This window comes from Atractosteus spatula, chromosome 7, assembly GCF_055471065.1.
Source record: "Atractosteus spatula isolate fAtrSpa1 chromosome 7, fAtrSpa1.hap1, whole genome shotgun sequence".
NCBI classification, from domain to species: domain Eukaryota; kingdom Metazoa; phylum Chordata; class Actinopteri; order Semionotiformes; family Lepisosteidae; genus Atractosteus; species Atractosteus spatula.
Genome location: NC_142712.1, coordinates 13,417,957 through 13,431,824, shown reverse-complemented (window position 1 = coordinate 13,431,824; position 13,868 = coordinate 13,417,957). Strand labels below are relative to the sequence as shown.

Here is a 13,868-nt window from a genome sequence, read left to right as displayed (position 1 = left end):
TAATCCTTTTAACAAAATTAAAAGGGCAGAAATGCTTGGATACTCATAGAGTGGTTAAAAACAAAAGTTCAGGTGTTAAAATTACTGCATTACTGTGGAAAGTGCAGTGTTTTTACCTATGGGGAAAGATGTTCAGTGAAATGAAGAGCAAGCTTCGGAGCTCTCTCTCCACAGGAAGCTATCTTCCTAGGCAAAACAGCCTTAGAAGACTAGCGCTTGGCTGGGCTCCAGAGCTCTGCAGCGTTGATCTGAGGGAGTGTGTTGCTATTAGAAACACAGAGGAAGGTGAAATGATAGAGGTGGGAGCTGAGTCTGGTCCTGGCATGTTGCTTTGTGTGTCTGTGGAGTTAAGAGTCCCAGCTGTCAATGTGCCCACTTCTAGGATATCTAAGACTGAGATCTGTCTGGCCTTTGGAAGCAGGGGAGTAGGTGCACAGGCTGGTTATGACAGCTGTGGAAAGAAAGCAAATGGGTCTTACTAAAGGAGACAGGAGTGAATTGTTCAGGAACATTGTTTCAGGACATCCAGTACAATGCTCAATTCTAAATGGACAGTACTTTATATTATGCCTTTCTTAGACAATGTTTCTGTACCACCTTTGAAAACAAAAATAGGTGATTCTGATTTGTGAGCTATCATATACAATGTTTTGTTATAGTATGATGACAGGATCATGATCACAAATGAAAGATAGCCATTTGGTTTCAAGTTTACTAGGAGACTGCATAGATATCCAGGAATCTCGTCAGTGCCTGTATGTCAATATAATCTATAATCGCATAATTATTAAATTATAAATCAAAATTATTAAAGTTAAACAAAAAGAGGCTATCCACTCCATTTTGTGTTTTGAAAGCTGGGCTGCCTCTATCTTGCACATCAAAGAGAAATACTAAGCTCTATTTACTTTTAAATGCCGAAATATTAAGGATTGATAACTTTCAGCAAAATGTAATTAAAGTGAAACAAACCCAAAGTAAAACATGCGTTGTGGTAATTACAGAGCTAAGCTTCATTGTTTTTTTGCATGTCTAGTTTATTAGTACTACCAGAATTAATGGGCTTTGAAGTTTATGGGGGCTTTTAATTTGACATTTATCAGTAGTTTTCTAATCCTCATTTTATCTTCAGTTGATTTTAGGCTTTACATAGGATTTAAAAACTGGAACCGTTCTTATTGACAAAAGTTTTTTTAGCCTTTTTTTTTACACAAAGTTCCGACATTTCACTGCAGATTTGATTGTTTTTTTAAATAAACTGTTTTGGTTAAACTTACATCTCATGTTAAGAGTTTTAGTTTTGGATACTATTTAATAATAATTCCTTTCATTTATATTGACACTCCACTCAAAGTGCTTCACTGGTAATGGGGACTCCCCTCCACCACCATCAGTGTGTGGCTCGCGCCTGGATGATGTGACAGCTGATTAATGAAGCCATTGCATAGATGGGGATTTTTAAGAGGCCGTGACTGGTATAGGCCAATGGGAAATTGCCTCGCCAACTCTTTTAGAGAAACGCCTTGGGATTTTTAATGACCACGGAGAGGACCTCAGTTTTACGTCTCATCCAAAGAATGGCACCTTTTTTTGCGGTATATTTTCCCCCATCACTATACTGGGCCATTAGGACCCACCCAGACTGCAAGTTGAGCACCCCCTACTGGTCTCACTAACACCTCTTCCAGCAGCATTCTTAGCTTCCCAGGAGGTCTCCCATCCAGGTACTGACCAGGCTCAGACCTGCTTAGCTTCAGCGGGCTTCCACATGTGAGTTGCAGGGTGATATTTAAATGTTTTGAATATGTAAATGTTTAAATGAATTAGGAGTGCTAGGGTATTTTTTTATAGTATATTATATACAGTTTATTTATATTTTTATACATGTAATTTAAAGATGATGTGGGTTTAATGAAGATGAAGAGCACCACTGTAGTTGTAATTACATTGAAATGTCTTTTGAATGACTCAGAATTCTTTGATTGTTTTAGATATACTGACAATATGTTTGCCTTAGGATCATACAATGCTGGATTGGTTTCTATGTACCATTATCAATACAAATGCAGTGATATTGTAGCATCCCCGCAGTTCATTCCAGAGTGCACATTTGCTGTGACCTGTTCTTTATTTCTAGAAATAGAAATGTCTATGCTAGCGTTTGCAATTTACAATTCCTTTAATGTTTTACTAATTAGTCTGTAAATATTGTCCCTTGGAGCAGCCTTAGCAAGCATTAGGGCAAAGTACATGTGTGCTTATGTGTGCTTTTGCTGTTTATGGTAATATATCACATCTACTTAACCTTTTTTATTTAACGTAATTTTTTTCTGTAGAGATCAAACACCTTTTAAAATCAGAGTTTTAATGAGTTTTTTTTCTTTCAGCCCGTGTCTTGGACTTGAAATTACAGCAGGGTTTTTGGACACGTAAAATTAAGAGAGATGTGGTAATGATTCCAAGTACTCTGTAAATCTGCACACTATTAATTAATACAGTTTATAGTATAGAACAGGTGTTTACATACGTTTTCCAGTGCATTTTGAGAAAATATCTATTCTTGAACCTTAGCACTATTAAACAACTATTTTAACTTTCTCTACTTCTTTAACATTATTTTTTTCAGAAAAGACAGCATGGTTTTATATTTTTATATTACAATGAGTTTTTTGCCATGGTGTTTCATTATATATGTTGTCTGCATAGCTGGATTCATGCCCGCTACTAGAATTAATTTTAGGCTGTTTTTCTAAAAGCATACTCTTCATCGGATGGTTTTTCTTACTGCAAAAATTAATAGCAAAAGAGCGAACACCACATCTAGCATGAGCCTTATCATAACCATTCATTCTGTTTTTAAGAAATAATAGAATGTCATCCGCTTTCCAGATACAGATGACTCATACAACTCTGGCAAAGAGATATATTGTGATTGAACAGGTTACAAGGACTGAGTGTTTTCTGTAAGCTGAGACAGGATTTAATATGTAAATTTCCTAAAGAATCACTTTGCCCTGTGTTGACTGTGGCTGCACTTAGCTCTGTTTCTATTGCTTATTGAGCTTCTAAGAGTATCAAGATACTAACAAAAACCTAGCCTTGAAACAACCTTTTTTTTGTCTTGTGTTTGCTTAAGAGTCTTGTCTTTTTTCTAAAAAGTGCCACTAATGCTTTCTCCTAAGCAGATCCCTCTTGAATGTGCTGTGAAATGTTCTGAATTTGTGACTCAGTGTAAATGTGAGTTTTTTATTATTGAGAAAACTGCGGGGTAGAAGAAACTGTAGGAGTAATAGTGTATTATAGCACAGAAGCAGTTGAGCCTGGAATTAAAATTGCCAAAAACAAGTGATGTCGGGCGGATATGTTTCTTAAAACATTGTTAGATGCATTGGTGGCTGTGCATTTTTAGTCTTTTGGGTTTTTTTTATTTGTTTTTTCCATGTATAGATGGAGTAGGAGAAACACCACTGACTAGAAACAGAATAGTAATGCTATTAGTGTGAGGTATTGTACCTTGGCAACGTCCGTTCGACATGGGTTTATCTAGTTTTCTGAGCACACCTAGGCCAAAAGGCTACCAGTGCAGTAGCTTATGAGACTCACAGCTGTCAGAGTCAAAAAGCATTGCTTATTTACACATTGTAAGAGTGCTGCAGAAGGTGTAGCACAGTGGATATTCCACTTAAAAGTGCTCATATAGAGCCTTTCCAAAATCACCCCCCAAAATATGCAGCTCTCCCATTTGTCCTTCAGAAACTCTGCAGCTGTGGTCCATATATTTTAGCCTTATGAATCATATTTATTAAATATCAACCTTGTGAGTAAGGCCCCGTATACTGCACAGGACTAAGCTGTCAGAATTGGATGTTCCCCTTCATTTGTGCATGATGGTTTATTATTTATTGCTGAGAAAAAGTACAGCATGTTACTCTGTGTCAAAGCCATTTAATAGGGTGGAGTTATGTACTTACTGTATGGATGAATTTCATCACCACTTTTGTCAAGCTATCTCAAATGGCGTTGAAAACATCCTGACCATTTCAAGTCTTTAGCTGAGAGTACAGCAGTGCCCAAGCAGTGCATGTAATACATTTATTTAAATTGTATCCTTTTTTTAAAGAGATGTTGAAAAGAGACCAGCAGTTTTGTGTTCCCTGTATTTGTCATTCTCAAGTGACTTTGAGATTCTGTAAATGATGCCTAGCTGGGATCAAGCTGATATATTAGTAGATGCTTAAAACTCTTTCTATACAAGTGCTCTCGTACAAGGACAAGTGTTAGTCTTAGCTGAACTAATGTGTTTCTGTTCTTGGCCTTCCTTTCTGCAGCACTGACTTTCTCTGCCTGATTGTATCTTCAATGCAGGAACATTAACTCCTTTTGCAGCAGTAAAAGGTTTTTAAAAACTTTTCTTTGCCAGGCCTGTCCCATTGATTTTGCACAGGGTCTCTGCAGGAAATAAACAGTAAATTAATAACTTACTGGCAAGCAAGCATTGGGATTTTTTCTTCTTATGTGAGTTTCTCTCATAAGAAAAATATAAAAGGATGAGGAATCTGCAGAAGTCACAAAACATTTGACAAATTCTTATATGCATTTTCTGGGTATGTGCACATTTTTATAAGATTATATTCATCCATTGGATCAGGTTGGCCATAAATCTTCATAGAGATTTCCTTTGACATCACTTGATCACAACTCTACTAGACATGTGGGATACTTGGAGGAATTGTGTTGTCCTGTTCTGTGAGTCCAAAAAGAGGAGTGTAGGATAGACCAGGAATTAAAACATTCTTAATTATATGACATACATTGTCACTGTCATAACCTCTACAAATTAGTGTGACTACAGCACAGTTTGTAAAGCAATATATCCTTGCTTTAAGTAGCCCAGAAAGCTGCAGACCTCATTTGTCTAGAGTAGAGGTTGGTGATTCACGTATTTTATAAACACTATACTAGTCTAGATCCCCTAAAACTATGTGGCAGACCAACAAATCACAGCACTCCTAGTAACACACATCAAACTTTGGCTGTTCAGAATTGCTACTAAATGCCAGCATAGCCTGTCATCTTCACTTCATCTTCTCTGTTTGTGAATGTTTTTTGTTACTGGCAGTGTATACAGAGCTGTATTTCTTATGTTTTATTGCTAATAATGAAAATCTGTGATTGTTTTTATCACTGGCTGAGGTGGAACAACAAACTTTCTTTTGTCGTGCAAATTGAGTGTTTAGTCATATGGTCAACTTTTGGCTGATGTTGAGTTAATTATCACTGAGTTTCAGAAAAAAAAGTGATAGAACATCAAATATTCAAGGATGAGCCAGTTTCTCTGAAATGGGTGTGACCTTTTGGGGTTTTTTCTTTTGGTTCTGCTGCTTATTATTTTGCCACTATTCTGCCCCAACGTTCCATGGAATAATTCATAATAGCATCTTCCACCTGTGCTTCTGCCTATAGGGCATCATCTCCAGGCTGTGGTACTTGCAGGGAAACACCTGCTTTCACCATTTAGTGTACACTGCACAGAAAATCAGATGGGATTCTTGGGGACTCATGTAAATGTCACATTTCTCTCAGCTGAATGCTTAGTGATTACGGGTCTTTACCAGGCGGGTATTAGACGGAAATAGATGGTGCTAATCTGTCTCTATCTGGGAGTGTGGAGCAGCAGTGGTCAGTGTGTGACTCTGTTGGAAAGACCTTACTGGATGTTGAGAGGACTTGAATAATCATACAGGATGTACAACAATGAGAGAGTGTGTTGCATTGATTTTCACTTTATAATGGCTTTCCTGGGTTAGGAGAACTAGCAAAGCAATCATGTAATGCAAGTTGACCTAAGAAAATTATAGAAGGGTACATTCCAATTGCACAAAATTTTGATCTTTCAAGCCAACTAAATCCAACATTTTCATATTGTATTAAAAGGTAACATTTTTCTGCCACTTTGGTTGTTAAATCAAGATTTCATTTATTTTCTTATTTATGTATGCTAGCTTTAATTAAAAAAAAACAGTGATACAATTGTTAATATGGACTGAGTCAACAGCATACTACAATGTACCACACCTTCTAGCTTTCTAGTCATCTCTCATCACACCAGTAACTTGCCTTCTTGGCACTTTTTTGTTTCCCATACCTCTGATGCCGTTAACCCATTTGCTGTCTTCTCTTCCCCCCCCAGTGAACCGACACAACCACCTAAAGGATTTCATGCTGGTGGTATCCATTGTCATTGGGATGGGTGGTTGCTGGTTTGCTTACATCCAGAACCGCTACTCCAAGGACCACATGAAGAAGATGATGAAGGATCTGGAGGGACTACAGAGAGCAGAGCAGAGCCTGCATGACTTACAGCAAAAGTGAGTCTGTTGGGTTCTAAGGGAGAGAGCTGAGGACTACTGGGGAATGACTGTATAATTAGAACAAAGTAAATTGATTTTTGTCCAACTGGGAAGGATCCTCTTTCCTTGAAGTGAAAGTAAATCTGTGACTACAGCTTCTCCTTTAAAATCACAGCAAGACTGCATTTTTCAGTTGTTTGTGGGCAAGACAGGCTTGTGGTAAATTTGACATTGGGAATGCTTGTATGACATACAGCCTAAATTCAATCTGTAAACTAGCAGCGCAGGGTAAGTAGCACACCTTAGTAAAAGCGTACTGTATCTCTGTGGTCAGCAGTCTTTCAAGAGTATATGTTCTTCAAGTTTTTGAAAGCAGTGCTTTCACCAATTAAATATGAATTTTTCCAAATGGAAAAGGAATATGGTAGTTGTGAAACAGGAATGATCACTGTTTTATAATTAGTATGCTTTGATCTTCCCAATGCGAGAGCTTCTTTGCTTTTAAATTGTATCCGGTGTCAGGTATACTTGTCATTGACACCCTTCTTTCCTTGTCTGGACTACAGTGCTCTTGTTAGGATTCCTCTCCTTGTCTGGGTTAGGGCCTTGTTGTTTTTTTATTTCACAAAGCTCTGCTTCTTTGTTTTCCTGCACTAATAATCTTTCCACTGAAACGGATGACGATGATAAACGTAGTCCATCTTCCCACACAAAGGGAGTGTTCTCTGTAGTGTAGGCATGTTTTCAAGGTAACAGAAGCTTGCTTTTCACTTGAATCCTTAAATGGAAAACATGCCAAATGTGACCGACAGTAACACGTCTCTCGCTTTCTGATTTGATTTTCTAAATTAGGCATCTTGCTTCCTCTTTACGTATTACAATAGGAGAAGTTTTTAGTTTGCATCTAGGAAACAGTTTGTCAAGTCTAGAAATTAAAAGTTATGTTGTTCTTAAAGGAAGCTACAAATTGTCCCCATTTACTGCTAGTTGTCATGGTTTAAGAGAATGCTTTGGCAGTTTCTTAGCTAACTGTTGTCATAAAACAAGTGTTCAAGGCCTCACTGCCTGTTCAGCTTTGCATATCTTTAGTGATATGTTCCTCATATATAGGCTGTTGAGGAAGTTGAAGTTCACTCCCTTCCAACAATGACTTCTTTTGTTAAATTATAAATGATTTTTTTAAATCAAAACTTGAATACTCAACTTGAACAATTTCTTGGGTGAAGGAAGTTAAATGTTTGGAAAATCCTACAAAACAAAAATCAAAAACTAGAATGTTAATTCCATAAGTAGTTACCTCTTTTGCTACAGCTGACCTAAATTAGTTCAGGTGCTGAAAATTACTTTTTCAAGTCACACAATTGTTTTTTTTTTAGTGTGATATACGTTACAGTACATATGGAACATATTCATTTTTAACAGCAGAGTAAAGAGTTATTGCTGTCTTGCACTACAACATCTCTATAGAAACCTCTCATTTACTCATAATGCCTTTCTGACAGCTGTTCGTTGCTCTTCACTTGAGTGACCTGCAGAACGCTGGAGCACTGGGCTGTAACTGTGGTTGCTACACTGGCTTTGCAGTAGGAAGGCTAGGAGTGGAAAGTATGTTTTGCTGCCAGGGCACTCAGCCTGTTGAAGACGGATCAAAAATCTTGGTCCCAGTCCTGCACTGCCGGACAAGGGAGAAACACAGCTAATTCCATTCAACAATGAATGGGGATTACAATTCATCATTTTGATTTTCAATGGATGGGGCCTTTATAGTTATTAGGCTATTTGAAATAACTGTCTGAGTGCTTTTCTAGCATCTTAAAATATTTGCAAAAGGAGTAGAACTCTGTGAGGGTGCTGTGCTGTCCCCCAACAGTTGGGGGGGACAGTATCATTGGGGGAACAATAGCCCCTGTGCCAAAAATGGGGGTGGAAAATCACACAAATATATAATGGGAAGGGAAAAAATAGTTTTCAAACAAAAGGCAAGAGAAGAGTATAGAAAAACATTTAGAGGAAAAAGTCTTAAAAAATTGAAACTTGGGTAAACCCTTAGTATAATCTAATTCAAAATCTTGTTTCAAAAACGCAGAGTATGATTAATAGGCAATGGAATAACTTTTGAAAAAATTTCAGAAGTTTGTCAGAAATGGATCACAGACTTTCAAGCCTTCAAGCCATTGGGGAATTTGACTTAAGTATAATTTTAGTTTGCACAAAATAAAAATATTAATCCCCTTTTCCTCCATGTGGAAGATAGTAATAAGACTTAGCAGTACATATCGAACACAAAGGAAGGTATTGCAAACAAATCATTCACAAATATATCAAAAGCCATGAGTAATACACAGAAACACAGCTTTTTGAGTTATTGAATAATTACCCCACCTCACGATATGGTCCGGGTGGCAAACGCATAAGATGTCTCAGCCAAGCAGGCAAGATTTAAAAAACAATTAGAGACAGTTTCTCCGAATGGCACGCCCAAATACACTGCAAGGTAAGAACACCTTTATTAATGTGTCTGTGACTAAATATTTGGGGACAAGTGCCAATTCTTCACACACCCACACACAACTAGCACTCTTATTGGCAATTTAGTTTGAGTAGTTTATTAATATTTTAATCAGGATTGAAGTTTGGGTTTTATTAAGAAAAATTGGACTATTACTGTGTAAAGTGTTCCTTGGAAAAAGTGTTTGTTGTCGTATTTGCATTAACATTTTAAATTTTTATTGGGAAGGCAAAATGAAATTCCAGCTGACAGATTTACTACCAGGACTGCGTGGATATACTGTAGTACTCTGCTTTGCCAGAGAGCTCTCTCATGTGGAAGAAGGGGAAGTGAAAAGAGAGCAAAGCAAGTGTATTAATTCCTTGCCAACCATGAGGGCTACATTCCTGAAAACCCTTGGGGCTGGTAAATCCGTGGTTGGTAAACGTAAGACCTTGTGGAAAAATGGGGTTAGAGGAACGGAAGTCTCAATTCAGCCTACTGAAATCCTTCAAGCTTTTTGTTCACCTCTAATAAAGTCAACCAACATTGGTCATTCAACAGAATGAAGAAAAACAATATATTTAGGAAATAATATTGCAAAGATAGTTTTTAAATAAGATTCTGGCATAATTCTTACTTTTATTGCTGTGACGATGCCCATGTAGGTGGTGTGATACACTGTATACAAGACCTTAAGTGATGTTGCTGTTTTATTTGTTACGCTTTCCAAATCTGCTGTGTATTGGGTCTACTGGTGCATAATGGCTGCCACATGTCACGCAAGTGGTTGCTGCATTTCAAAGACAGAGGAAATGAATTCCAATTAATTAGCTTCCATCTCTCTATTTTCTAATGGCTTCGTCCAATTCAGGGTCTTGGGGGAGCAGGAGCCCGTCTCAGCAAGCAGGGGGTGCAAGGCAGGGTGCCCCCAGAACAGGACACCTGTCCATCATAATTAGCTTCTCTTACAATCAACACTGAAAAGCAGTCCCAATGAGCAACTGATGTCACAAGTAAATTATCATACACAGTTGCACTTTTATCTGCAAGGATTCTAATTTGTGATATGCTTTCTTTGAAATGGGGAAACTAATGTTTCATCCCCATGTACAGAAATTCTGTGTCTGTGCTTTGAGCTCCATTGCAGTAACTTCACTGCCCCAGGAATGTCACTTTATTCTCCCCTGTAGCTCACGGTATGCACTTCCTGATGACTCCTGCCAACTGTTGCTCCTCCTGGACTATCGTCAGATCAGGTCCCATTTCAGATTTTCTCTTTAACAGCTGGGGGAGCAGAATAAGAAATGCGGGAGAGACTATACTTTCTGAAATTGGACCATATATTCCAAGAAAATGTGGATTCTTGAGGCATTTTATTTGAAAAAGCAACATTTTATTTTAATGTTGAGGTAATATTTGAAAAGATGCTTAAAAACCATTATCATTTTGATTAGTATAAATTGGTTAATTTCACTTCTGTGGAAAATGCTTTGGCTGCATAATATTAAAACTTGTGTGTGGTTAGTTACTGTAGGGATTTTTCTGTTAAATCTGCTTTTATATCCAGTTTTCTCAGAAATGTAAAATTGAGTAGAATAAATACTTTTATTTTTAGGTAGCACTTGAAATACAGCAGTATTTTGGATGTACTGTATAATCTCAGCTTCCCCACTGAGGAAATCTCCTTTCAGTCCTTTCAGGCAGTGAGACCCTGTGTTGCTGTATGAGTGTTGTCCTCAGTCCCAGATATTGGAGAATATCTATCTGTCTGCTTGAGCCTGTGAATGGCAGGGGTCAGGGTCGAGTGCCTAAGCACGGATAGCTGGCAGCCAGCATTTTCCACTAGCAGCTTCCAGATCACCTTACAGAGGGCCTCCGAGTTGTCAGTCCTACAGTAGGTTACCATCTAGAGAGTACAGTGAAAATAGAGGCCTCTGGTGGTTTGATTTGAGCAACGCATGTCGCTGTGCCTTTTCTTTTCCAGGCTTTGATCTTATTCTTCGAGTGTATGTCAGGAACAGGACAAAAACTGCTGCTGTTTTTAACATTTAAATTAAAGTCTGTGCAAGCAGGAATACAAATTGTTTTTTTACATCAGTGAGACGCAAACTGAAGTTATAAACTAGCGTCCCTGGACCTGGAGGGCCAGTTTATCTGTAGGTTTTCTAAGTCTTGTTAAACGAAGAGCTGACAGCTGATTTGACAGCTGGGAGATGCTGTCAGATACTCCAGTTAAGCAAATAATTAAGTGATTGAAGTTATGAGCCCAGCTGGACTTAAAAATCCAGACAGGCCAGCCCTCCATAACCAGGATTGGGGACCCCTTTTCTAAACTAAACTTATCTCAAGATCATGTCATTTCAGTTCTGTTTTGCATTTTCATGTCATGTTTTAAGCATTCAATACCGCAAGTGGTTTAGCCTTAACGAAAGGAATGATATGCTCTTTATCAAGAGTTTAAACATGAAAAAAGAAAGTCTAACTTCAAGAGATGTGAAAGTGCTACTGCCTATGACTGTTTTAAAGTTTGATGATCCCACCAAAGCACTTCAAACTCTTAAGAGATAGTTGTCAGACTCGATGGCTCGGCCAGGATGAAACTAGTGTTGTAACTTGCACACGCGATGGAGTTGTGGGCTCGAGGTTGTCTGACACCACAGAATGCCTCACTCTCTCAGGAGTGCTTCTCCAAACTTCAGCGAACAAGGCTCTTTATATAGTAATGTATGAGAGGTGACAAGTATCGGGTGTCCAGTGTGTTACGCAGTGGAGAGAGTGCAGTGCATTTGTGCCTAATCCCATGATTTTACAGAAATGGTATACTATCCTATGTCACCGTGTCCTCGTTTTTATTCCCCTCTCTATTCATATTCATCTTTCAGGCAGCTGCCCAACACGTGCTCAGTGGTCATAATCCATTGTATCCTGCTTGGCTTTGATGTTATGAGGTCTTTATCCCTCATTATCTCCAGAGGTCTTTACTGCCACACAGTGTGTGGTGTCCTCTGTGCGGTCAGCATGAGAAGGCACTTCCTTCCTGAGTATACACTTGTAACTAATCCTGTGACCTGTGTATGTCTGAGGACTGTAGCCTTGTTAAGTTTTAGAGGATATCATGAAGGTGTACCGATTTGTTTCTGTTTTCCATTATATCGAGAACTAGAATTTCCTGTGCAATTTTGTTTCTGTGTTCCGTTATTTTGAGAACTAGCAGTTCCTGTACTTTCAGCTGCACTGTCCTGCACTAGCATTTCCTGTACTTGGAAGAGCCTAGGGACATTAAACATCCCGCAGCTGAGAGGAGGCTTGTCTGTTAAGTTGTTGCTCATTTGGTTGCTAGTATCTTAATAATCCAAGAATGCCAATACATAAATTAAAGTATCTCTCAACAAACAACATAGTTAATGAGTTTGTTCCAGATTCCTGCAATGGTCCTTCCAAAGAAGCATTCCCTGTTTTCTGCTTCTAAACTTAATTTCTACTTGTATCCTCAGGTTCTTGTATGATTGTTGACCTTGGATAAAGGCCTCTGATTTAACTTGGCCAATCCGCTTTGGTGTTCCAGAATTACAAAACCCTTTATAATCTTCTGTATTTCTAGCTAAAAAGATTAAGTTCCTTTTCAAGGTTGAAGAGAATCTTATATGTTTTATTGAGATAGGTGTCCTCAGCCATTGTGAAATTACAAGAGATTTCTTTCCAAGTTGCCTCAGAGATTGTGTGCCTCAGAACACACACAAAATAAATAATTTTGACAGTCAATTTGGTCACTTCCTTTGCTAGTGGAGTTTGTATTGAGCACTGTCTGTGTGTCCCTGTCACTTCTTCTCTGGCCAGGTTACAAATTGCACAGGAGGAGCACCGCACAGTGGAGGTGGAGAAGGTTCACCTGGAGCAAAAGCTGAGAGATGAGATAAACTCTGCCAAGCAGGAAGCACAGAGGCTGAAGGAGCTGAGGGAGGGCACTGAGAATGAACTGAGCCGGCAGAAGTACGCCGAGGAAGAGCTTGAACAGGTATGAGCGTTGAGGACAAGGTATGACCCCTGGCAAGAGAGCAGTGCATCTAGAGCTCAGATTGGCAAGCTCAGAAGTCAGGCAGGACAGCTCTTAAATTTGTATCTAGGGAGGGCATGTACAATGCTTTTCAATCAGGATAGTGGAGTGTTATATTGGTACAACTTCATTCTGACATCTGAAAGCCTTTTAAAAAGTTATTTCTAACATGCTAACAGCACTAAAACTTTTGAGTGGTATAACAAATACAAGTGTGTTATTGTTTTTCAGTTTAATTCAAAAAGTTTGAAGGAAGTAGCAATTTTTCCTGTCCTAAAATCTTTAAAGCATCAGCGGGATTTTGAAGCTGGTTCTCAGGGCAGTAGTGTTTAGAGTGGAAGGAAAACTGTGTTGGCTTGGTCAGCCCTTTCTGCTAAATAGTTTAGAAAAACATTAGGCTTCTCCAAATTATTCCAGGCATGTGGCTTGACAAGAAACTGTGAGTATAATGTCAGTCCCCGACATGTACGAAGAATGCACACATAATTTTTCATTTTTGAAATATTTGTGTCTCCCTAAGCAATTTTATGTTGCCAAGGATTGAATGTGTATGACTATTGCAACACAGACCTACAAAAATCTTATGTGAACCTTATTTTGTATGCAGGATTGAAGTGCTGAATAATCTCTTCCCAGATTGTTCAGGTTCCAGTTGTATATCTAACAAACCCTAAAGAAACGTTGGGGTCAAAAACAGCCATGATGTGTTCATAATTGGAACAGAAGAACACATTAGGAAAACAGGAAAGTCTTTTGTTCTGTTTTCATGATGCATATTCCCAAGCCTTGTTGATCCTTAATTGTATGATATCAATTAGTTGCTTTGAATAGGAAACCACACTGAAGCTGTAGAGCTTAATTTTCTTTTACTTGTCTGAAAACTTTCAGTGTTTATAGTTTGTCTTTATGTGGACAAAGAGAACATGCACACTTCTACATTCAATGATAAAAAAAGTGGTTTCTTTGTATTATG

At 38.3% G+C, this 13,868-nt stretch overlaps 1 protein-coding gene across 5 annotated transcripts in view; it reads left to right on the top strand.

Annotated features, from left to right (window-relative positions):
• Nucleotides 1-13,868, top strand: part of LOC148830520 (stromal interaction molecule 1-like) — a 53,873-nt gene that overhangs the window by 26,969 nt on the left and 13,036 nt on the right. For all 5 annotated transcript variants that reach the window (XM_088920956.1, XM_088920954.1, XM_088920957.1 and 2 more), the window contains exons 7-8: nucleotides 6,191-6,368; nucleotides 12,679-12,856. In XM_088920956.1, the coding sequence (XP_088777082.1) occupies nucleotides 6,191-6,368; nucleotides 12,679-12,856 (356 nt within the window). The remainder of the gene's footprint in view (nucleotides 1-6,190; nucleotides 6,369-12,678; nucleotides 12,857-13,868) is intronic.